Raw genomic sequence first — 25,808 nt, 5'->3', positions numbered from 1 at the left:
GTGAAGCTATTTGTTGTTACAAAATAATCAACACGCAATTTAATGTTTAATTAATTTATCGTGAAATAATTTTTGTTTTGATAATGGTTTTTTGGAGTCCAAATATTTTGTTTTTTTTTTATTTTTCAGGAAATTGCTTAAGATTTGCAATTTTTTAACCAACGTGAATTAATACTAATTTTGTTATAAATTTTTTTAAATTAATTTTTGTTAGATATGTCTTTGGATTAATTCCCTGTTTAAAATGTCGATTGCCTAATACGATTTTTAATTATAAATTCTTACAACAGTCGATTTATATCGAGTGATGTTTATACGAGAGAAAATGTAAGATATGATGTATTCATGTTTAGTCTTTCCCTTTACACTAATTTTATGTCTTTCACTTCAAATCATTAGAGTTTTTTTTTAGCTGAGATTCTTTATTTTGCATTGCGAACTTTATGTTTCCTTATCCAAAGTATTAGGTCTTACAAGCGTAATGATTCTTTAACCATATTCACACGAATCCTTTTAGTTTTTTTTTATGGGCGAGCCATTTCACTAGAAAACATTTATTGTTATAGCTTTAATGTTTTATTACTGAAACTTAAAGAGAGCGCAATATAATTTCATGATTTTGCATATGTCCATTCTCCAACTTCTGAGAAATCACGTCTTAGTATAATTATGCAAATCAAAAAGTTTGAGAAAAATTATGTCACGATATTATTTAGTTTTTTTGTATGTCTTTCCGGTACTAGAAGTTTAAGGCTTCAAGAATTTCCAGACACTTCGGTCCGAGCCGTGTACTTACCACAGAGCAAAATGAGTGCCAAGATCTAATAAAAATACGATACTTTTCAGTAAATTAAATCTTCCGTTGGATTTTTCCTGTACAATAACTCCAGTATATAGTCAACGAAATACTGAATAAAATTGTGTCAGGATTTAATGTCAGTTTTGTCGAAATGATAATAAAGAATTTTATATTTTAGATTTTATAAAGATCTATTAAATAAAAAATAATACTTGTTTCTGTCCAAAATTTAATAATTTACTCTGCCTAATTGGATTTTATATTAGTCGAGTTCAGAAAATCTGAACTGAATTTTGTAAGCATGTTTTTGATTTTTTTTATGAGAGTGAATGAAACCTAAATCTAGTCATCGCGCTCACTCCTATAGGAAATTTTGAAAACATGTTTGCAAATAAAAATTATTGTGCGCTGGGCATTATAATGATCATAATCTTGATGATCTTTAAGGAAATTTTCAACTTGACTTGTTAAAGTTCTTAATAAAGTTAAAGTTGACTGTTCTTAAAGGCTTCGTAATGACTAATTTCCCAATATTTCTCTATAAATGTGAAACCGCAATATTATTAAAAACTGGGCACTTCCCTTACTTGTTATTTTCGATAGCTGATTTTTTCTCGCAATTTTGTAAATTTTCTAAATTTTGTGATGATATCTACGAAGGAGATTCTTAGAGAGTCGAAGGAAGCTCTCATTAATGAATTATATACACTGAGAGAAATCCGAAACAGTTAAAATAACATTTCGGAAATGTTAATTTAACCCTTCAGTATTGATCCAAAATCGGTGTAAATAATACCCTTATTAGGTGTATTGGGGGTTAAAGTTACCCTTTTTCGTGAGAAAAACACCTGTCCAAAATAAAGAGTATCACCTCACTGGTGAATCTCTTAGAAAATTTCCCATTTTTCACACGAAAAATCTAATTCACAAGGCAAATCTCACTTCACAATTTTCATTGAGTATTTAATAATATCACTCAAAAACAGCGAAGAAACATTGCTAGTACTTCATCACTGCTAAATAAAACTGAAGTAAACACGAAGTTCTGTCATATTTCTCGTAAGCAATTGCTCACACTGAATTTTCAACAAAGCAATTTTAACTCAAATCATATTCAAAATTTAACGTATTTAGTGTTAAAATCTTCCAAAAAGAACAAATATTTAGATAAAAATTCATTATTCATCAAATATTAGAATAAAAATCCATCATTTTAATCAATTTATTTTTAGTGTCCAATTTTGTCCTCAAAGTATGCAAAATAAGAAACTGGACAAAATTATGAGCCTTTCCCCTAAAGAAATTATCTCATTAACTTTTGTGAAATACAGAAAAAGGCGGTAGATAGTATATAGTAATTTTCCAAAAGCTTTTTATGGTGAGAAAAATCTATGCAGGTTTAAAAAAAACCAAACAGAAAGACGTACTAAAGACAAGTGTATAAAAAACCTTGTAATTTGTGATAACATTTAACCGCTTTTTGGGAAAACAATTTATGAAGGAGAATTTTGGAAAATTCTGAAATGGACATTGGATCCAAATTAGTTTGAATACACTCATTAGAAAAAAAAAAAACAATGAACAAAATTCGTGATTTCCTTATTATTGGTTTTTCTATATTCCTTGTTTTAATCCCTTACAATTTTGAATGTTCAAGAAACTTTTAGGCTTCTGTGGCATTCAGGTGTAAGATAAAGATATAACGATTTTTGAATTTTATTACTTGCCCAATTTTACCCAAGATAAGATAAGAATTTTGGGAACATATTGCGCATATTCAATGCTCATATTACATAAACAAAACTTAGGTTATATTTATTTAAGAAAAGACTCGTGATAAATGCCCAACGCTCAATAAGTTTTGTTTGTAAACATGTTTTCAAAATTTTCTATAGGAGTGAGCCAGATGACTATAGATCTAGATCTCACTCACTCTCATTGCAATGTCAAAAACATTCATTCATTCATTCATTTTCAACCGCTTATCCCTATTGGGGTCGCGGGCCCATGACATCCAATCTAGCAGCCCACGCCTGTCGGTCCTCCGCCACTTCAGGAAGATGTTCGGGTTCGATCCTGAGGCGTTCCAAGGCAAGATTCTGAATTTGATTCAGCCACCTTGTCCTAGGTCTGCCTCGAGGCCGAGGTCTCCTCACAATGGCTTGCATAGCTTTTCTGGGGAATCTTTCTTCATTCATGCGTTGAACATGTCCATACCATCGAAGTTGTGATCTCTCAACCCGAAGAAGCAGCTCCTCGACTCTTAGTTCCTCACGAACGGCCACATTCCTCACTCGATCTCTACGAGTGATTCCCTTTACCGCTCGAAGGTACCTCATCTCGGCAGCTTGTACTCGCGATCTTACCCTTTCGGTCATTACCCAAATCTCATGACCATAGGTGAGAATAGGAATGAACACAGCTTTGAAAACCGATAATTTAGCCGATCGACTAAGCTCGACCTTCCTCAACACGCTTCTGCCAAGCTCCCTCATTACTGCAGAAGCCTGACCGATTCGCGACGAGAGTTCTGCCTCCATCCTACCATCACTCGTGAATAACACCCCGAGATACTTGAACTTCTCCACCTGTGTCAATGAGGCTCCACTAACATGTAGAGTGCATCCCACAGATTCTCGGGAAATCACCATTACCTCCGACTTTTTGTCGTTCACCTTCATACCTGTTTCGGCACAAACATTTACAAATCGGTCAAGTGTGCGCTGAAGCTCTTCTTCGGAAGATCCAAAAAGAACCAAATCATCTGCATAGAGGAGATGGCTCACCCTGAAATCCCCAATACGAATCGCATTCCGCCCCCGACTGCGTTCCATAATCTTGTCCATGTATATTATGAACAACAATGGTGATAGAACACACCCTTGACGCAGTCCAACACTCACTTGAAAACCTTCCGATTTGGATCCGTTTACACGAACACAGCTACTACAGTCTCTGTACAATGACTGAATGGCTCCTACCAATTCTTCATCCAGTCCGTACTCGTGCAGTACATCCCAAAGTTGTTCTCTCGGTACTCGGTCATATGCTTTTTCCAAATCTATGAAACAAGCATAGAGTGGAATTGCATACTCCCAAGCCTTTTCGACAATCATCCTCAGGGTAAAAAGCTGATCCGTGTCAAAAACATGTTTACAAAATAAAAGTTATTGTGCGCTGGGCAAAAAACTTGAACGGTATTAAACTACCTACCCTAAACTATTTTGATTTGCTAATACATACATGAATTAAGACAGAGCAAATGGGGCTTATTGTAAATGCATTTCCTTTATTAAAATTGCTGACTCTTACTCTGAGCAACTCAATTTGTCAAGGAAAACTTCCTGGTAACCCTTTATGGACAATTGGATCACCGAATTTTTCCAGAAATATCAATTCAAATTTATGGAAACTTTAATAAAATAATTTTGTATTTATTTTAAAATATTGTAATATTTAAATGAATATTTTTTTTAATTTTTTTTAGCAGTAATATCCTATCGTTGTTTTATATAAAAAGAAGTCATGAAATGCTTTCACGGACTTGCTATAATTTCTCAATAATTTTCAATTGGCCGCAAATTTATCGTGAGGAAATGGCAAGAAGATAAAGGAGTGCCTGTACAATTTTATGTGAATTTTCCATGCAATTCGTGTGATATTTTTCGCTTGAAGAGATAACCCCAAGTAGGATTGAATTACATGCAAAGACCATGTAGATTAGTTGAGCTGATTTGCAAATGTTTTTTTTTTTCTTCTTTTTTTTGTACTTCCATGTCAAATCCCATTCATTTCACTTTGATATCATATTCAAGCACCACCTTTTCTTTTTTTCCACTTGTGCTTTAAACACTTCATTGTTCATTGTTTTTTTTTACTAATTGTGGGGGGAAGAGGAATAGACAATTGATGAAGAATTATAAAATAATATACATCACTCATTAGCATATCGTTAAAGACAAATTGAGACGGCATAAGAAAATCATTCGTCAATTTGTTCAAGAGGTTTTTTTTTGCCTGTTTTTGAGTGCGTAAACAATTCACACATTTAAGCTATTTTTGCACTCATTCACATTTTATTTTGCGCTTCTTGAAGCACTAGAGATGTGTTTGCAAGTGGTAAACATAAATGACATTCACAGAGCGTGTGAGACTTTTTTTTTGCAATAATCCAGCAACAGGCGGTTCCTCTTGCCATTTGAGATGTCTTCTTTTTTCCGGGTGTTTGATTAGTTATTTTTGGTCGCTTTGAGACATTTTTTTTTTGTTGATGGAATGTCTTTTGGGTATAGAAAGAATTGCTGAAGAGGAAATGATACTTTTTTAACCATTCACGGAGATTTGGGAATTTGGCTTCTTCAAGGTAAAATATTCACAGGAAGTTTCGTAATCGTTTAGTCAATGGGAAAATGTTAAGAAAACCAGTAGTACCTATTCTTTAAGTTAATGATTTTGATGACTGTGGTTAAAGCTGGCTATTTTATTAGGTAGCTTTATAATAAATTCATCTTAGAGCTGTATTTCACAGACAAAATCAAGATTTTTTTTTTATACAAATCCAAAGATTGAGGAGTTCTTCTTAATTATGTTAATGGTGGGAATAACGCTAAAGCAGCATGGTTCCAATTTTTGTATCGTTCAATAATTTTCATCTGTCTGCAAATTATGTGTTTCTTATTGAGGCGATGTTTTTCAAATAAACTAAAATTTACGATTAGTAAATATTTAAAGAACTGCAATTTTTCAAGAGAATGGAAGACAAAATAATATTAAACATTTTTGTTCTAGTTTTGAATTATTTTGATTCAGGATTATATTACATATACAGAGTCAAGAGGTTCAAGGGTATGACAATTGCTAAGTTTTTTTTTGAATCATTAAACTTCTGAACTTTATCGTTGTTTATAGTTTGTAGGGGAATTTTGTAAATTTATCAATACACTGAGAGAAATCCGAAAAAGTTAAAATAACATTCCGGAAATGTTAATTTTACCCTGCAGTGTTGATCCAAAATCGGTGTAAATATTATGCTTTTTAGGTGTATTGGGGGTTAAAGTTACCCTTTTTCGTGTTAATTTTACCCTTAAAAGGTGTAAAATTAACATCACAATATGTTTATATATTTTTACACCTAAAAAGTGTTAAAGTTATGAGGAAAAAAAGTTAATCGCATCCCCATTTTTTTCTCAGTGAGAAACTAAATGGCTAAGAAAGTTAATAATAATACGCAACAATTTTGAAAATATAATTTACGAGAGAAACCTCCTCCTACACTATATTCAAAAAATTAAAAAAAAAAACGTATAAATCCAAAAATAATACAAGAACACGTGAAGAACATTTGCACCCGTCGCTTTCACTGCTTGGAAATGTCTTTTTTGGACCTTATGAAGCCTTCCATAAAGCCCAATATTATTTAATTTGAACTAAAAATCGATTTATGGTAACTTGTTTAAAAAACTTTGCAAAAGATCTAATTTTTTAAATCTTCAATATTGGTTTTAAAGAGAACTTAGGGGACATTTTTGATCGATTTTTCTCAAAGAAAGTACAATGTCGTCTTGGAAGAGCTGTTAAGGAATCTCTAGCTAGGAGCTTTTTACATCAAGCCCCAAATAATAATAAAAATATGATTAGCATTGAATTTTTCAAAGAAACTTAAAAAAAAGTTTGAGATTTGTAAAGAGCATTTTCCATTACTTTTTGATTAATTTCCCGCCATTTTCTTCAATGAAAAGTCGTTAAAGTCGGTGCGGAAAAGGAATAATAAAAACAGAACTTCTCTAAAAAAACAATTTCCTAATGGATTGGTTTTTCCTAAAGGTACTAATAAGGATTTCATTGGTTTTTTTTAATAAGCTCAAATTCATAAAACTACTTTTTGCTGTTTTTCGAGAAAACTCTTGTTCTTCGCGTTCGAAAAATGGTTTCTGAAAAATGATTTAGCTCCCCTGTTACTAAAATTCTAGCTACGCCCTTGTACATTTTAATGCCATCTTAAATGAGATGGTGATTTACTTTATTATTTCAGGTCCTAAGAATCGTAGTACACAATATGATTAAATAGGTATTTAGGTTCTGCAATTATCAAATGCTTAAAATATTGAAAAGAACACTTATTTATTCAAGGTGTCATTAATTGCAGCGTAACGCTTGGCGGCGCCATTACCCTAAAATCCTAAGATTTTGGAATAACATAAAATATTCTTGGTTAGTCTAGTCTACATAAAGAAATTATTACATTCTTAAAAGTACTTTTTCGAAGGTTTCATTACGTACAACTCGTATGTAGCCTTTCAAAGAAAAAGGAAAGAAAGTTTAACACTTCTTAAAGAGCCAATGATACAGCACCAAAATACGACATCAAACGAGCAATGCTCTATTTTTATGTGTATCACAGAAACAGATAACAAATTGATAAAAAGGTCGAAACCATCAACATTTTTATCCATTTCGACTATCGAGGTCACTTTGTTTGGTAGTATTTTTTGTCCCCAAAATTCAACTTATAATCGAATTTGCACGCATTCTGAATTTGTAAAAAAAACTCATCTAGTATAAGCTTATCTCAGCTCATCGCTGACCGATTTGTTATATATAATATGTAGTTTTCACCTGAAACTTCGACTTTCATTGTTCATCAGGATTTATAAATGTACATACGGTACATAGGGTAACTGTACCAAATTTCGGCCAGCTGGCATTTTTGGCCATTTCTTTTGTTTCTCAAATTTCAAAAAATTAAGTGAAAAAGATTTTGGAAGCAATTCCGGAATGGCAAGGAACTATAAGGTGGCCGAAATATTTTCCAAAGCTAGCTCTAATTCTATTCATTTTAAAATTATTTAAAAATAATAATTTAAAACTTTGGAAAAAAAACCATAAACTATGTACTACAAATTTAGAAGCAATACTCCTGAAGTAACAAAAAAATCAATTTGTATTAAAAAATATTACTACATTTCAAACTTAAGACTAGCGCTTATTTGGTACAGTTACCCTAATTCTATTAATTTTTTAAATAAAAATTTTCTCGAGTACCTTCGCTTTTATTGAAATGATATGTAGGTGCTTTTTCGGATATTTTTGCCTAAATACAGGAGATAATGAACTTCATTTGGTTACAGATTTGGGCCAAATTTTAAAAGGCGTTCACTTTAAAAAACTTCAAATTTAAATGCATTTTAAACTAGATTATTGTTTTTTTTCTTTTATACATTTATTTTTTTTTTTTAATTTAAAAGTGGAACCAAATAATAAAAAACATGCCGCTTTATAAGACATCAATAGATTTTTCAAAGAGGTGGATCAGAGCACTTGGAAAGACATAGAAAAATATCTTTGAACATTAGAAGATAAATTTTGTGGGACATTTTCCTGTGCAATAGTAGTTTAAACTGAGATTATCACGCTTTATGCCATAAGATTTTGCCAGGAGTCAGTTCTCCATTTCGGATTACCGATGCATCCAGGCCACAATTGGGCCCCTTATGCTTCCCCACACCTATTCTATCTTATCCCCCAATACGGGTAGTCGCTCTATATCGCAGTTTTGTGGGCATTCAGTGCCGCTACTATATATCACAGCATCCCTTCTTGGTGTGTGTTTGGGATCAGTGACAGCGAATATTTGTATCGACTGAAGTACAGTAGAGTCTCCCAAACTCTAACGCTCGGGGGGTACTTTTGACATTTCTCACCTCCCAAATTCGAACGATTTTTTCAAAACTAACGAAATTTGTGTGAGATTAAATTGCACTTTGAATCAAATTCTCGTACTTTCTCGCAAGTTTTAGTGGTAACATATTTTCTTTTCATTTTATACGATTATAATGTATGTAAACTTACAGGAAGAAGCACATAAATGTGATTTTCATTCACCAAGAATACGAACTTTGTAACATAACCTCACAATTGACATTTTGAATCCAAACGGCGTTCGAATTTGAGAGATTCAGATTTGAGAGACTCTACTGTACCACTTTTCTGTCGACGAAACTCGTTTATTCACTGAACGAATTCAAAGCCGATATGGCATGAGAAATCTTTTTCTGCTGCTGCTCAGCTTCGAACCCGAGACCTCACAGTCATAGAGCCACTACTCTATCCACTGACCCACTTGAGGCTCCGCTTCCTGCCATTCTCTTCCTTTATTTCCGGGTGACGTCTGGGGATCTTCAAGTATCAATAACTCTCTGGATATCCTTTCAGTAAAATGTTCTGAAGTTTCAATCTTTATACAGGAGCTGCATACCTTCCAAAAAAAATTGTATCTTTATAAAATACACCTTTATGAGAAGATTTCTATACTCAATAAGTCAGATTCCTTTCCACTTCTTTTGGGAGTCCTGCAAATTCTACTATCTGTCTTTCACCAGATTTTTACAAATCATTTTGTCAGATAAAGTGAACTTTGGAATTTGGAGAATGCTGTGAGCCCCTTTCACGGGCATCCTGAATAACCTTTCGATGGAAAATTAAAATATTCAATTGATATTTTATCAAGTTTTAAAGGAATTGTCTGTCATTCTGAACTACAGTGGGACCTCGATAGAGTCAACCCCCGATAGAGTCAATCTCCAATAGAGTCAAGAGTAATTTTTTTACTCTACGGAATCCGATAGTCAACTTGGACCCATATTGACTCCGACGTTGGAGTCAACTTTTCCATTATTATTGAACTAATAATATTGTATGACTTTTTCGAAATTAAAATCAGTCTTTTGGTGTATCAATGTAACGTTTTTAAAACAAGAAAAACAATATTATGATAAAATTCGTATATTAACCGTGTAGTCAATTTTCGACAAAATAATTTTCTTTTAGTGATTTTAGCGTTTTGACCGATTGAAAATTCTCTTGTCTTAAGATTTCTTGATTAAACCATATGGTCAGGTATGATGTGTTTTCCTTTTTTTTTTTTTCTATATCCCCACCCATCCCTCTCTAATTAGGTCTCAGGCTCTTGGCCTATCATGACCGAAAACCTACCTGGTCGAACATTGTCACTAACTCGCAATCACTTACATAAAAATAAATACATAAATAACATAAATCTGTACTATACACTTTAAAACACTCATAGGAGTGATACTGCCAGGATTCCTAGAAGTACTATATTTGGATGCCATTTCTCTTGACAAATCTGGCTATCATAATTAAAGGTCCAGTGAGCCTGCGCTCGAGACACAGTGCTAATATGTCCCTAACCTGAAGGCTAGGGGATATAGCACTGCATGAGGCCACAAGCTCTTCTCTGCCAACCACAAATCGCGGACACCTGAAGAGGACATGATGACTGTCCTCATATTCATTACAGCGCTCACATAATGGATGATCAGCTATATTTATCCTGTGTAAATGTACTCTTAATCCTACATGGTTCGAAATCAGTCGACTTACTATAACAATGGTCTCTCTATTCAGTTTACCTAGTCCCGCAAACCATGGTTGTACATTACACTCTGGTAAGATTGAATGACAATATCTGCCGAGTTCGTCCACGTGCCACGCCACTTTCCATTGACTTACACACTCCCATTTAGCAATGGTGAACCAATCTTCTGTTCTAGTCATTTCATCTTGGACTACTGAGGAACATGCTCCTTGTCTCGCTGCTTCGTCTGCCATATCGTTACCAATCACTCCTACATGCGATGGTACCCAGCAAATGCTCACAGATTTTTCCCACTGCCTAAGATCTTCAATTAACCCAGCAATTTCCTGATGCAGTAAGCCACCAACATTCTTGCCATTATAGTGTTTTATTGATAAAATGCTGGACAATGAATCTGACAGTATGCAAATCTGCTCGTGTTCTGTAGGGTGTTCAATAGCAAATCTGAGGGCCATTTTAATTGCTGTTAATTCTGCAGTAAAATTAGATGCATTATAATTCAAAGCGATACAGTCCTGTGATCTGGTTGTGACGTCCCAAATTCCCACACCAACACCTTGCTGTGATTTAGAGCCATCAGTGTATATCACACGGGCTGCTACTAAATTCTCATTATGAAGCATTTCGAAAACAAAAGAACTGGCCACAGTACTCCACATATCCTTGGGGAAGCCTCTTAGCTGCTCCCACACAGATATACTTACCACTGCATTAATCCTCTCATGGAAAACGCTATGCAAGTTCTCGGAACCATGCGTAGGGCTCCACCCTATTTCGTCCAAAGCCCCTACTATATGGGATAATGTGTACCGTGATCCTGTTTCTTGGAGTTGTCTGAGGTCTTCCCACAGATCTGGTTGACGCACCGCAGCCTTTATTAAAAATCTTTCGCCAAGTAAAATAAAACGCAGCTCCAATGGACAAATACCCGCCAAAACCTCCACTGTCATTGTGTGTGTTGACTTCATTAATCCTAAACATATACGTAAACAACGCCACTGGATTCGATAGAGTTTTATCATATGTCCCTTGGCTGCCGTTCTAAACACCAGGCATCCATATTCAAGCACAGATCTGATGGTTGTAACGTATATAGTTCTTAAGACCGCCGGGTCAGCTCCCCACCTTTGACCACATACTGCTCTTAAGAAGTTAATCCTTTTACTGCATGATGCTGTAATACTTCTTATATGGGCTGCCCACAAACATTTGCAATCAAATATTACACCAAGGTATTTGTATGATGTGACACCTTGCAGTACCCCATCGTTCCACTCCACTCTGATAACCGGAGGATTGTGCTTTCGAGTGAAAAGCACAAAAGCTGATTTTTGAATAGACAAGTTCAGGCCTTTAGTTTCCAAGAAATCCTGTACCGCTGAGCATGCTCTGGATAAAGAATTTTCAATCACACTGGGATCAGCATGGACTACACCTACGGCTATATCGTCCGCATATTGTAAAATAAAGCAGTCATCAGGTATCACAGATTCGAGCTCCCGTACATAGAGGTTGTAACATAGGGGTGACAGCACCGATCCTTGAGGTAGTCCTCTAAATCCTGTGCGAACGATTTGCACCCTGTTATTTTGATAGAATTGTAGCCTTCTTTCTGTAAGCAGGCGACTAATCAGAAGCCCAATTTTCAAAGGAAGCCCATGTAACACGAGATCTCTGCAGAGTATATCCACTAAGACGTTATCGTACGCTGATTTTACATCAAGAAACGCACATCCCAGCATTTTCTTTTTACTCCAAGCATATTGGATCTGCGTGTGTAGCTTCACTAAGCAGTTTTGGGTGCCCACGCCACTTTTAAAACCCATTTGTGATTTTGGGATCAAATCTTCCTGTTTGGCCCAACGATCTAGTCTACTCAAAAGTAGTTTTTCGAAAAGTTTGCGGACTATGGAAAGCAGGCAGATAGGTCTGTAGTGATCACAGTGTGAGCCATCTTTACCAGGTTTCTTTATAGCTATGACCTTTGACACTAACCATGAATCAGGAATTATATTTGACTCTAAAAAACTATTAAATATCTCTAAGAGCAGTGTTTTTGCTTCGGTTGGGATATTTTTCAAAAGGCTAGCTCTTATTCTATCAGCCCCCGCTGCTTTATTCTTGAGTTCCTTTATTGCGGTATTGAGTTCGTGACTCGAAAATCTTCGCCACTCAGTATTTAGGTCATGTTCATTAATGTCATTGTCATGGTAAGATTTATTAACAAATGTTGGGGCCAGTTTATTTGCAAATTCTTCTAATACTTTCTCATTCATGGTTGAATGTTGCCTTCTTTCCCTTCCACGAAAAGCCTTAGCCATGTTCCAAAGTTCGGCAAGCGAAGTAGAGCTGGAAAAGCTTTCACACCTATCCCTCCAACAGTCAATTCTTTTTTGGCGAAATAATCTTTTTGCTCTTGCATCTGCCTGCTTATACGCAAGGAAATTTTCTCTAGTTCCTGTATTCCTGAACAGTCTAAATATGACCCTTCTTTCTTCCCACACATCCACACACTCCGAATCAAACCACAATTTATCTCTTTGAAGATTCGAACTTCCGTGGTGCACATTCCTACTCGTAGCACTCAATCTTTGAGATGCAATTGCCGCTTCCCAAAGACCCTGCACGAGCTTTTCAAGTTTTTGTGCTCCAGACATATTTACTGTCGAGAGATTTCTAACAAATTCCTTGACCTTGTGCCGATATTTCCCCCAATCAGTCCGCGCATCTCTAACAAGTTGATCTGGGGATTGGTGTTGTTCACTCTCCAAACTCTGAGTACAACTGAGAAATGAGGCAATAATCGGAATATGATCACTTCCGAGTGGCTCTTCCAAAAGATTCCAACTCCAGGATAGGGCTGTATTCGGTGATACCATGGTGACATCTATAGCGCTACTCGAATTGGGCGGACAAGCTAATCGAGTATGCCTTCCATCATTCAGAACAACCAGATTTTTAGCCTCAATCCAATTTTGAAGAGTATTACCTCTAGAGTTAGTGACATCGGAACCCCAGAGATTAGAATGAGCGTTAAAGTCTCCGCCAATAAATACGCTGTCTACCTCCCCACTGACCATACGGTCTAGCTCGTCCGACCTTATATGTGATGTGTTTGAGATATACACGGATAGAACTTCAAAATTCCTTCTTTGCCAGCAAATTTTTGCTCCTACTATCTCACTAGTACTGCTTTCTGTGTCAGTAATATTCATATGGGTTGCAGGAATGGAACTTCTAACTCCTATCAGCACACCACCTCCACTATTTGTTCTATCATTTCTAAAAATTTTATAGCCAGGGATTCTCAGATGACACCTTGGTGTAATTTTTGTCTCCTGCAAAAGTAACACATCAATTTTTTCTCGTTCACACAAAATAATGAGATCCTGAAGTTTTGATCTAACTCCATTCACATTCCATTGCAGAATTCTAAAAGACATAGTACTCTCATTGTCCATGATGATTCAACATTGAACTAAATAGCTTAGGCCACACTTTCTCAATCAAAGGAAATACAACTTCCACCACCATGCTTAATATCTCCTTGCTTAGTCCCAGTTTCTCTAACACCCAAATAACTATTTGTTTCCAGTCAAACCCTAATGGTAAGCTGTTGGTGTCCTGAGCAGTTTTTTGATGTGCGAAGGTCTGTTGTTTCGCAATGGGCGTATTGGTAGGGCTACTGGTTCTCGGGTTCTTCCTGCTTTGAGCTTTATCGTGTTCTTCTGCCCATTTAAACCAAACGCTATCGTTCTCTTGTTGAAGGTTTCCGCTATTTTTTCTCTTCAATACCCTCCCACTATAGTTTCCCTCTTTAGGCTCACTATCTTGCACCGATGATATGCTCAGAATATCCTCATCTCCTGGAAATAACACTTTATAACGATTGCGAGTCGTTAAAGGAGGAAAATTCTGATCAAATTTGACTTTGGCGTTTCCATTCTCCTTCGCGTCACGAATTTTCTTAAATGGAGGAGCTTTAATTAGATTCGAACCAGGCACCCTCGCTTCCTCTCTTTTAGCCAGAACTTTCTCGACAGCACGATCTTTTATTTCATCAATCTTTGGACATAAATGATCCTTCCCTCTATACATCATTCTGCAATTTGGGCAATTATACGCCTCCTCTCGACAAGCTAAGCTGGATTTGCTATCCTCATGTATAAGGCCACATCTTTCACACCTTTTCCGATTACCACAATGTGACTCAGAATGTCCTAGTCTGAAACACCTCTTACATTGCATAACCCTAGGTGCATAAGGCTTAACCGGAATTCTAAGTTTGTTCAAAATCAGATAATCAGGTAGCACTATACCTTCAAATATGACCCTGACAAAGGGTGTACGCTCAGTTTTCGCAGCTCCATTGTCTTCAATCTTCTTTGCTAGTCGCGATACCTCAATAATTTTGATCTTTTCAGACTGTCCATTCAGAATGCCATATCCTGCGCTCATGATCTGATAGATCTCCGCACAATCGTTCAAAAGTATCCTACCACTAACTTCTGCATCTTTAGCTGGTATATAAACAAAAAACTTCTCGCCGAGTTCCTTGTTTTCTGCCAGATTATTAGCTTCCATCTTATTTTTAACCGTAATTTTAAGTTTGTCCCTATTGACAGGATCTACAGTATCAATAGTAGGATATCTCTTAAACAGATCCGCGGCAACTTTGGGGACGTTCAATGAGTGTCTCTCTTTCGCTCTTAAGTATACGATATATGGCCCTTGTGCTTTATCACCATATTTTCTCACTCTTCCCAGCTTGATTTGATCCCCACTTATAGCATTCCCTACTGTCGCATTTCCACTCTCTCGTGCAGATTCTCCACACATCTCTTCATCCATACCCCCTCCATTGGGATCTGGTGCTTTTGGCTGCACATCTTCACCCATACTACCTAGTGCGTGTGTACTCACACGACTTTCAATTCTCCCACTTAACTCTCTTATCAGTACCCACTCTTATCACTATCTACTACTACATAAACAAATCACCAGTCTCAAAGTGCACCTCGAAGAGGCAACACCAAATTTACTCCCCAAAATACTCAAAAAAAAAACCCCAAAATACCCCAAATCACCCAAAAAATAATAATAATAATAAGAATAAAAAAAAATATATATACAATAGCAACAATTCAATGATATGATACAAAGGGAAAATCGCAATCGCAGAGTTAAAAACTCGGTATCGCTGTGATCAGCCAGATGTTTACCCTGTGACGGTCAGAGAGCGAATGTACAATCGCTATGTGTTTTCCTGTAAGCACAAAAAAGACCATTTTGGCGGTGAAAGGGAGATGTAGGGAGGAAATGAGGGACATAATAATAAACCCCAGGTTGACTTATTAGGGGGTCATCTGAAGACTCCAAGCAGATATCTCTAACCATTTAGCGCCCATGTTTCAGAACAAGAAGAAAATGAGGAAAATTGGTTTTATTGCTCTTTTGATAAAGTTTAGAGCCATAGTTATGTCATAACGAAAAGAACAACTATCAATCTCTTCTTTTATACAATAAAACTTTAAAAGAAATTCTAATTAATAACGTTAATTGCATCAGAATTTTCAACAATTAAATATCTACCGGAGCTCTTCTTATACAAAGTAAGAAAAGGAATCTTTAAAACACCTTTTCCTTATCTTAACATCGTCGATGGACCTCAATATTATTACATGGATAGTAATTTTTACTTCAGATACAGTAGACTCTCGCTAATTCGGCTCTTATAAGATCGGGCTACTTTTTAATTCGGGCAGCGGTTACATTTGAAAAAAGTTTGTTGTCAATTTTCAAGTTTGATTATGATTATCAAATGAATCAAATATGCTCAAATTTGGCATGGTTTGACTTGGTTTTGATGTAGTTTTGCATTATTGAGGGATTTTCATGCAATTTACGTTATATATGAGTGTGTAAACTCAATATCTATATGCACATGAATAAAAAATCGTTGCATTTCAAAAAGTTTGTCGCCCGAATTTCTGTTTAATTCGGCTGATATTTCGGTCCTATATGCCTGAATTTGAGAGAGTCCACTGTACTTACTAATAATAAAAACATTCTGTAAAATCATTCCTTTATCTCCAACTTTTGCCCAAACTTACGACTTTAATGAACCAGAGGGTGTAGAATTTATGGATTAATTAAATAAAATATTCTACTATCGTGTTATCAATTATCTAGTACAAACATAAAATAAAACCCATTTATATCAAAATTTCACATTATAATTGATTTTTTTCGGACTCCAATAGAGTCACCGAATCCAATGGAGTCAACAGGCCTAGAAATAATTAGTTGACTCTATCGAGGTCCCACTGTACTTGATTCGACTTTCCTCGCTGTCCGCCTTTTTACGCTGTCTGCATTTTATTTTATCGAATTACCATACTGAGAAATGCAAATGCTCATTAAAAAAATATATATTATAGATTTTTATTGAAATTACTGGAATTTGCTAAATCTGTTTTTAGATTTTCAATACACATTTTTGTTATTCAATAAAACTGATTTTTTTGTCATTTGGCTTTTATACTGCAATTTTCAGAAACAATTAGAAATATACACTACCATTTCTCTTTCAACTTCATCCTCTTTAATGCAGACTTAATTCTTAAAATGACTTGTTGAAAACGCCCAATATGATCTAATTCGATCAAATGATTTAGAATTTGTAGAAGATTTAATTTTTAAAACTTTACTAATTGTATTTTAAACACAAGCAGTTTTGGGTTTATACATAGCTAGATTATACAGTAGACTCTCGCTCAATCGGCTTTTTCTCAATCGGGCGAAAAATTTTGTTGACAATTTTCACGTTTAATTATGAAGTTAATTTGCTCAAATTTGTTTTAGTTCTTCCTATTTTATCATCATTCATTTTCAACCGCTTATCCCTATTGGGGTCGCGGGCCCATGACATCCAATCTAGCAGCCCACGCCTGTCGGTCCTCCGCCACTTCAGGAAGATGTTCGGGTTCGATCCCGAGGCGTTCCAAGGCAAGATTCTGAATTTGATTCAGCCACCTTGTCCTAGGTCTGCCTCGAGGCCGAGGTCTCCTCACAATGGCTTGCATAGCTTTTCTGGGGAATCTTTCTTCATTCATGCGTTGAACATGTCCATACCATCGAAGTTGTGATCTCTCAACCCGAAGAAGCAGCTCCTCGACTCTTAGTTCCTCACGAACGGCCACATTCCTCACTCGATCTCTACGAGTGATTCCCTTTACCGCTCGAAGGTACCTCATCTCGGCAGCTTGTACTCGCGATCTTACCCTTTCGGTCATTACCCAAATCTCATGACCATAGGTGAGAATAGGAATGAACACAGCTTTGAAAACCGATAATTTAGCCGATCGACTAAGCTCGACCTTCCTCAACACGCTTCTGCCAAGCTCCCTCATTACTGCAGAAGCCTGACCGATTCGCGACGAGAGTTCTGCCTCCATCCTACCATCACTCGTGAATAACACCCCGAGATACTTGAACTTCTCCACCTGTGTCAATGAGTCTCCACTAACATGTAGAGTGCATTTCACAGATTGTCGGGAAATCACCATTACCTCCGACTTTTTGTCGTTCACCTTCATACCTGTTTCGACACAAACATTTACAAATCGGTCAAGTGTGCGCTGAAGCTCTTCTTCGGAAGATCCAAAAAGAACCAAATCATCTGCATAGAGGAGATGGCTCACCCTGAAATCCCCAATACGAATCGCATTCCGCCCCCGAGTGCGTTCCATAATCTTGTCCATGTATATTATGAACAACAATCAATTTTATCATGATTTTTTATAATTGAGCGCTTTTTATGGAATTTACAAAGGCTTTGACGCCCAAATCTATCGATAAACCGGATGACATTTCGCCCCAAATGCCCAATTGAGAGAGAGTCTACTGTATTTACTAAGCAATAAGAATACATTTTCTACTATAAAATAATCAAGTTAAAGAGACGTTTTAACCATCTTAAGCTTGAAAGTTGGGTGTTCTTTGCCTCCAGTCCCCAATAACTCACCCCCTAAAAAGCCTTCCAGACGTGCAAAGTGTCTGCAATTAGTCGGTGCAGATGATGAAGGTCTGAAAGAGAAAATTGTGTGTGATTAAATCAACGAGGGAGGCAAATACACACGTGAGTGGTGCGCTTTCTTGCAACAAGAAGACCCGATGATGAAGAAGCCTTGGTGAAGTGATTCTCTGAGCCCATTTACACAATGTGGGTGAAGAGAAAAAGAGAGAGAGAGAGAGAGAGAGATGATGATGATGATGAAGAAAATCACTGAGCGTGTTGTTTGTAATTTGTCGGGATTTCACTGTAATGTGTGTAGTTTTTTTGTCTTCCTCATTTCTTTGAGTCTTTTTTTTACAATTCAAGAGATCAGTGACCCAGAATCTCAAAATAGTTGGGCATTAGATGGGCTTTTTTCTTTCTTTCTCTCTCTCTCTCATATGCTGGATTATGAAGAGAGAATTGGGTTTGAGGTGTTGGCGGCAATTTGGGTGGAAACGCGGTTTGGTAATAGGAAATGTGCTTAGAGATGATTGTTCTGTTTTCTGGCCTCCAGGTGGATCGAAGGAAATTGGCACGGCGCTCACGCGTGTCTGCCTGAGGCATAAAGCTGTCGAGACGAAGATGAAGACCTTCACGGCAGCCATCATGGATTGCCTGATAGCGCCGTTGCAGGAGAAGATTGAAGAATGGAAGCGCCAGGTGGCAACAATTGACAAGGATCACACCAAAGAATACAAAAGGTGTCGAGCTGAGCTGAAGAAGCGTTCAACAGACACACTGAGGCTACAGAAAAAGGCACGCAAAGGTCAATCGGATACGATGCAGAGCCTGGTGAACTCCTCACTGCACGACATGACACAGCGTCGTGCTGAACTGGAGGAGATTGAGAAGAAGAGCCTCCGGATGGCTATGGTGGAGGAACGTGAACGATATTGCACATTTGTTAATTTTCTCCAGCCCGTGGTGAAGGAGGAGTATGAGGTGATGTATGAATTGAGTCATCTCCAGGAGGCTATGGATGCCATTGTCAATGTCACCAAGGAGCCAAGTGTTCTGCCCCAGTCTTCAGAGGAAATTATCTTGGCCACAAAATCTCCCCTGAATCTCTATCCAGAATCTCCAGGGGCAGCTAGTAGTAGTGGAGGAGGAAATAGCTCTCAGGGCGGATGCTCAGCATCTCTGGGCTCCCGGAAGAGTTCAGTGTGCTCAATAAATTCGCTCAACAGTAGCGGATCGGCGGGATCGCAACACCAAAGATCTCTATCGCAAGTGAGTATATTCTCTGCCCAATTAATCAGCACTCTCTATTATTGCCAAAGTCAATTGTGCGAGTTCTCTAGCGCTTCTTTGTCCTCCCTATAACTTTTCCCATTCCAGCAGCCTCCCGTCAAGTTCGATGTGCAATTTTCAATTTATCTCACATATGGCATCAGAGTTGGACGTGAATGAGGATGTTAGATTAAAGATATCTTTGATGAAAGCTGTTTAAGATTGAAATTAACAATATCTTGTGCGAAAAAAAAAGTTTAATTGTTTTGTTGATCCCAAAACATTAAGTTTGTGCAAAATGTTTCATCTTAAACGTAACTTTCTATTTAACCGACATAAACCTGCGCTTTATTTTGTTTCACATTTAATAGAAAATTTTCTGAAGTCAGATTAAAATAATACTTTTCGAGTTTTATGCCACAACAGCAATTTTGACAATTTGGAGTGTGAATAAGTTCTTATCGGTAACCATTTTATGGGCTTCAAATCTAAGGTTTAATCATATAGCTTAACTTCTCTATTTTTTTCATGCAATATTTTTAAAAAAATATCAATTTAGGATTTTGATTTTGAGGGCTAATGATTTAGTAAATCTTGAAAAACCAATAGAATTGTTTGTTATTTAGGATTTTGGGACCTTCGAGAACTGGGCTAAACCTGCAGTCTAAAACTCGTCTAAGACACCGTTACCTTAGCATACTTGCTATTGAAGTAATATTGTCATATTACTTCAATGAGAAAAAAAGAGGGTGCGATTAACATTTTTTCCTCATAAATTTAACACTTTTGAGATGTAAAAATATATCAACATTTTTTAATGTCAATTTTACACCTTATTAGGGGTAAAATTAACATGAAAAATGGTAACTTTCACCCCTAATACACCTAAAAAGGGTAATATTTACAACAATTTCGGATCAATACTGCAGGGTAAAATTAACATTTCCGGAATGTTATTTTAACTTTTTCGGATTTCTCTGTGTTGTAACTTTATCGTGCAAACACTGAGAGAAATCCGAAACAGTCAAAATAACATTCCGGAAATGTTAATTTTACCCTTCCGTATTGATCCGAAAACGGTGTAAATATTACCCTTTTAAGGTGTATTATGGGTTAAAGCTACCCTTTTTCATGTTAATTTTACACTTAAAAAGGTGTAAAATTAACATTAAAAAATGTTCTTATATTTTTATACCCAAAAAGTGTTAAAGTTATGACGAAAAAAAGTTAATCGCAGCCTCTTTTTTTTCTCAGTGAAACTATTATAAGACCTATAATAACCGTATCGTATATATCGTATTATGATTATTACCCAAAGTATAGTAAACGATGTATAAGGGCCCAAATAGACCCAGGCTAATGCTCGAGAATGGGCACTCAATAGGTCAAGTGGTACAGCACTCGCTCTATGATGCAAGTGTCCCGGGTTCGAACCTCCTTTAGGTCACTAGGAATTTTTCTGACGTTAAAGGTGTTCGAATTGCATCCAGTAAGCTTCACTGCACTTTGATTCCACGGGGCACGGGATTGACAACCCCATCCCTGTTTAAGAAAAAATAATAATGGATGTCCCGAACTCCCTTTGTGGAAAGGCCTAGGGTGAATGGTGGAAAGCGAGACACTTAAGAAAAAAAAATTTCAAATGCATTTTTATTCTTTGACAAATATTTTAACAGAATCTTAACAGTTGTTATTAAATATTGCAACCGAATAATCGGAAAATTCACGGAAATTAAAAAATAACACATTTTGAAAAGATGGACAAAATTTTGCAAAGGTGGACAAAAACTTTTGGAAAGTTGGACATAGTGATATTAATGACAAAATATCATACAAAATATGTAGGAAATCAAATGTTGAGGGTTTTCTCTGTATACTTGCACATTGGATGGTTATGCTAATCCCTCCTTTAAGTCCGGGTAACAGTTGAGGAATCCTGATTACCAAGAACTTCCTGGACGTCCAATCGAAAAGAGGTTCTGTAAATTTCATAGACGCCTCGCGCTATCCAGCAATTATAGCTTTGAAGTGGATGCAACTTTTTAGCACATTTCAATTTCCAGTCCGCCCAGGCCCTTTGTCACTTGCTTTGGGAGTTCTGTAGAGGCTCCTATTTGTCTTTCTCCAGGTGTTTTTGTGATATTTACTATCCATTCTGTCAGAAAAAAGTGGTCTTCGAAATCTGGAAATCCTTGCAGCCTTTTCCAGGAGATTTTCTCCTTATTAGCTACTAACTGCTGTTGCAACTATTTCTCCGGATACTTCAGGATCTTTGTCGTCCTTGTTAACATGATTTCACTGAACAAAACCACCAAATTCATTCACAAAATCAACTTGTCCAAGATTTCATAAAACTTGTTTTGAATGCAACACGAAATTAAATCACTTTTCTATCCCTTTTTAAATGTAATATTTCACAAATATTTTTTATTCACCTTTTAAAAATGGGTGTATGTCCTTCGATTTTCACAGCGGACTTAAAAATATTTCACAAATTATGCCGAAAAATCAAACAAAACACTTTGATATTTTCCTAGCAACTTCCATAAGAAACAGAGAAAATGACAACTACCGTGTCAAGGTTATGAATATCACGCATGCAATACATTTTTTAAATTCTTCTTGCAAGTCACCCTTTGATTTTTTTATAACGATTTTTGCATTTTTAACTTCTGAAATAATCATAACATTAAGTTTAATAATCTTTTTATCGAAAATTGAAATATTTAATTGATTTATTATCAAGTTTTGAAGGAGGTGTCTCACATTCCACACTGCTTTGTCCAACTTTCCAAACTGTCTCGCTTTAGGCAAATGACCCTAGTACCTCTATGGAACGTTGTGCCACCATTATTAATTATTATTATAATTATTATTAATGCTCGAGAATAAGAAACCTGTAAAATTTGGCAGTAAAAGATAAAGTAAAAGAAATTTATATAAAGAGCTTTAATTGATGATTCCAAGTTCTCGGCGTATGACAGTTTAGGATAAATCTTTACTGACAAATTTTACAGGATCGATGATCAGTTTGAGCCCATGCCTGAACATGGAAGGAAAATCCGAATATTCAATGTTTCAAGTTTATTATCTATATTTAGGTTTAGTAGTCCATTATAAGCTGACTAAGGCTGAAATAATCATCGCTAGCGGTGTCTGTCGAGAACAATTGATGCGTAACTCGAAGAAATGGCAAAGCGATCGAACTTTGTGGAATGCTAGAACTCGAGAAATAATGCCATACCTTAATTGTCCCTTTACGTACTTTTTGGTGCTCTACTAATTAAGGCTGTTATCCATGGATCATTCAAAAAAATATTTTGAACAAGATTCACTACAACAACAGAATACCGCAGTTCGTGGAAATGCAGGAATTACTGGAAATCACATATAGTACTTCCGGAAGCGCTGAAGTCTTTGACATTTGCCATATAAATTTAGGATGTGCTAGAAGTTGTGTACACGATTATTCGATTAATGCCCAGTGCACAACAAATTTTGTTTGTAAACGTGTTATCAAAATTTCCAATAAGAGTGAGCGAGATAACTAGATCTAGGTCTCACTCACTCTCATTGAAGTGTCAAAAAATGTTTACAAAACAAAAGTTATTGTGCGTTGGGCATAATATCTAACCCTTGTTGTGAATCGTATCACTTTTTATTTAGAACGATGAAGTTGCGTTGCTATTTTCTAAGGCTTTGTAAAAATACAAATTTTATTGAAATTGTTGAAAAATAAGCCCTCCAGAAGTTAAAGTTTTGCTTCGAAAAACTCGTAATTTCGAATTTTTCAGGTTATAGGTATTTATTCCTCTCGTTCAGTAATAATCTTCCCGATTTGAGAGCTCTCTCCGGTTGAGGTTTTTCCTTTACCGATTCGAAGGTATATCAGAGAGAACTTACCTAAAAACCCGTTGGAAGTTCGAACGGTTAAACCGACGAGTTACACAAAATTATTAACGCGAAATTATAAGAAATCGTTTGAATTGTTTTCGAAATTAACAAAAAAAACATGGTTTTGATGATAAATGAAGGGGTGGGAGAATAAAGTTTTCTAGATATTTTCGACTTATGGAAGGGTCACCGATGACCGGAAGTCGACATCTCTTGCAGTATATGCTCTAATAGCCGCGTATCAAGTTGAAAAAATAGCGGATTATATAGATTGATCTTTCCTTTGAGCAATAAAAATTCCGCAATACAAATATAAGTACAAGAAAGTAATTTTTGTAGTATGATTATCCACCGACTATAAGCTTTAAAATTCATCGCAGATTAATTGAAAACCCGTCGTATGCACCGGAAATTGATCTGCCCAATTATCGCTTGTCCCGATCGATAATTCATGATCAAAAATATCAGCATTTATTTTCGTATTAAGAAACCAAAAACTGCATTGATTTTTTAAATCTAAGGGTCTTAACAGACATGAAGATTAGCCGCCGAGAGACGTCTTAGCGTAATTATATTAGAAATAATTGTTAAAATGCATTTCGATCATTTTCCACTAAAAGTCATGTCTCAGCTTAAGTTGTAAGCGTGTCTAGGGCATAAGTTTATAGAGCTTGAATTAAATAATTTTTTTATTATGCTAAAATAAATTAGAGAAAATGTTTTTTTTTTTGGTCTTCGTGACTCACGTAACCCTTTAATGTTTTTGAAGCTCTCTTGCAAACTTGTATCTTTGCAAAGATTTCGACTTTTTGTGATATATTTCTAGATAGTTCATTTATCTATTTAAGCAATAAAAGACGTTTTTTTTTGCCTTGTAGTTTTTCTGTAAAATTATTAAAATTCCAGATTTTACGTAATTAAAACTCAAAAAATATTTTTAATGTTAATCGCCGTAATATTTTAAAGTACAATGAGACATCATGGTAAATAATTGTCGTTCTTTGAAAGCGAAATCCGTTTGCGGCTCAATCACTGAGAGAAATCCGAATAAGTTAAAATAACATTCCGGAAATGTTAATTTTACCCTGCAGTATTGATACAAAATCGGTGTAAATATTACCCTTTTTAGGTGTATTAGGGGTTAAAGGTACCCTTTTTCATGTTAATTTTACCCTTAAAAGGTGTAAAATTAACATTAAAAAATGTTGATATATTTTTACACCTAAAAAGTGTTAAAGTTATGAGGAAAAAATGTTAATCGCACCCTCTTTTTTCTCAGTGATAGAAGAATGATGTGTCCTAACAATGGACAATACTTTGTGTGACTCTTTGTCGTAAATAAAATATATTTATTTTTATGACAAAATCATAAAATCTTATTCACCCTTCTAAAACAAATAAAATTGCTACAAGTTACGTGAAAAAAAATTAAATTTATTGCACTTTATGTATGAATCTTAATCTACATCTTGAATCAACTCTGATACCAATTTGTTCCTATTATAATTTTTTTTTTATTTTTGAATTATTTTCTATTTTGTTTTTTTTTTTCTTCTTTTCTTTTTTTTTGTATATTTCTTCAGTTAATATCGCCTGCGATCCGCTTGAAACTCGCTGAATCAAATGATAGTGGATTTTGTTCCTCACAGGTAAATAATTTATGTCACCAGATGGTCTTTTTTTTTGTTGTTATTATTCTGTTATCGCAAACTCGAAAAATGAGATATAGAGAGAGGTGAAGAAAGAAAAAAGAGACAGCTGCATGAAGTGGCGAGGTGAATGTCTTCTAAAAGACCAAGATTATTAGCGCAGTATGTGCCACGATTCTCTTTGCATAAATAATTAGAATTTTGAATGAAAGTGGATCAACACTAAAGACTTCTTGGGTTTTATATGAATGGAAACCATTGAGAAAAAGAAGTATAAGAGAGATTCTGTGATTCCATTTCCTTCCTCATTATGCCACGAGATGATGATGTGCGTTTCGCGATGTGGAAATCTTGTTTTGACTCTGGTTCTTGCCGTTTTTCCGTGGGAACATTGGAACACACCTCCTCTTGTGTTGGCAAAACTATTGAGCCAGGCTCTGACTTATCGAAACCACCGTGTCTTTTCCGTTGGAGGATTTAACAATGAAAAATTCATGAGACTTGTAAAGCAAATGCAGAAGAACGATAAAGGGGCAATTTTGAATATACTGTTCTCTGGACTTTTATCATTTAAAAAAAAATGTGGGCATACATGAAATATTCACGGTAATTTAAATCCTCCTCCAGCTTTTTCCACTGCATTTTTTTCTTTTTCTCTCTCTCTCTCTCTTACTCTGACTTTTGTGCCTTGAGAGATTTCGAAGAGAAGCAATCAAAAATTGATCATTTTGCTCCGTTAATGAATTGAGAAATGTTTATTGGGAGAAAATGAATAGCAAG

At 35.8% G+C, this 25,808-nt stretch overlaps 1 protein-coding gene across 16 annotated transcripts in view; it reads left to right on the top strand.

The window, feature by feature from the left end:
- LOC129801860 (protein MTSS 2) overlaps window positions 1–25,808 on the top strand; it is a 61,723-nt gene that overhangs the window by 10,578 nt on the left and 25,337 nt on the right. For 11 of the 16 annotated variants that reach the window (XM_055847234.1, XM_055847231.1, XM_055847240.1 and 8 more), the window contains exons 4-5: window positions 18,770–19,485; window positions 24,963–25,028. In XM_055847234.1, the coding sequence (XP_055703209.1) occupies window positions 18,770–19,485; window positions 24,963–25,028 (782 nt within the window). The remainder of the gene's footprint in view (window positions 1–18,769; window positions 19,486–24,962; window positions 25,029–25,808) is intronic. The other 5 variants (XM_055847243.1, XM_055847238.1, XM_055847242.1 and 2 more) reach the window with 1 other exon arrangement.

Source organism: Phlebotomus papatasi, chromosome 2, assembly GCF_024763615.1.
Source record: "Phlebotomus papatasi isolate M1 chromosome 2, Ppap_2.1, whole genome shotgun sequence".
Classification (NCBI taxonomy): domain Eukaryota; kingdom Metazoa; phylum Arthropoda; class Insecta; order Diptera; family Psychodidae; genus Phlebotomus; species Phlebotomus papatasi.
The sequence above is the reverse complement of the archived record's forward strand: the minus strand, read 5'-3'. Positions and strand labels throughout refer to the sequence as shown.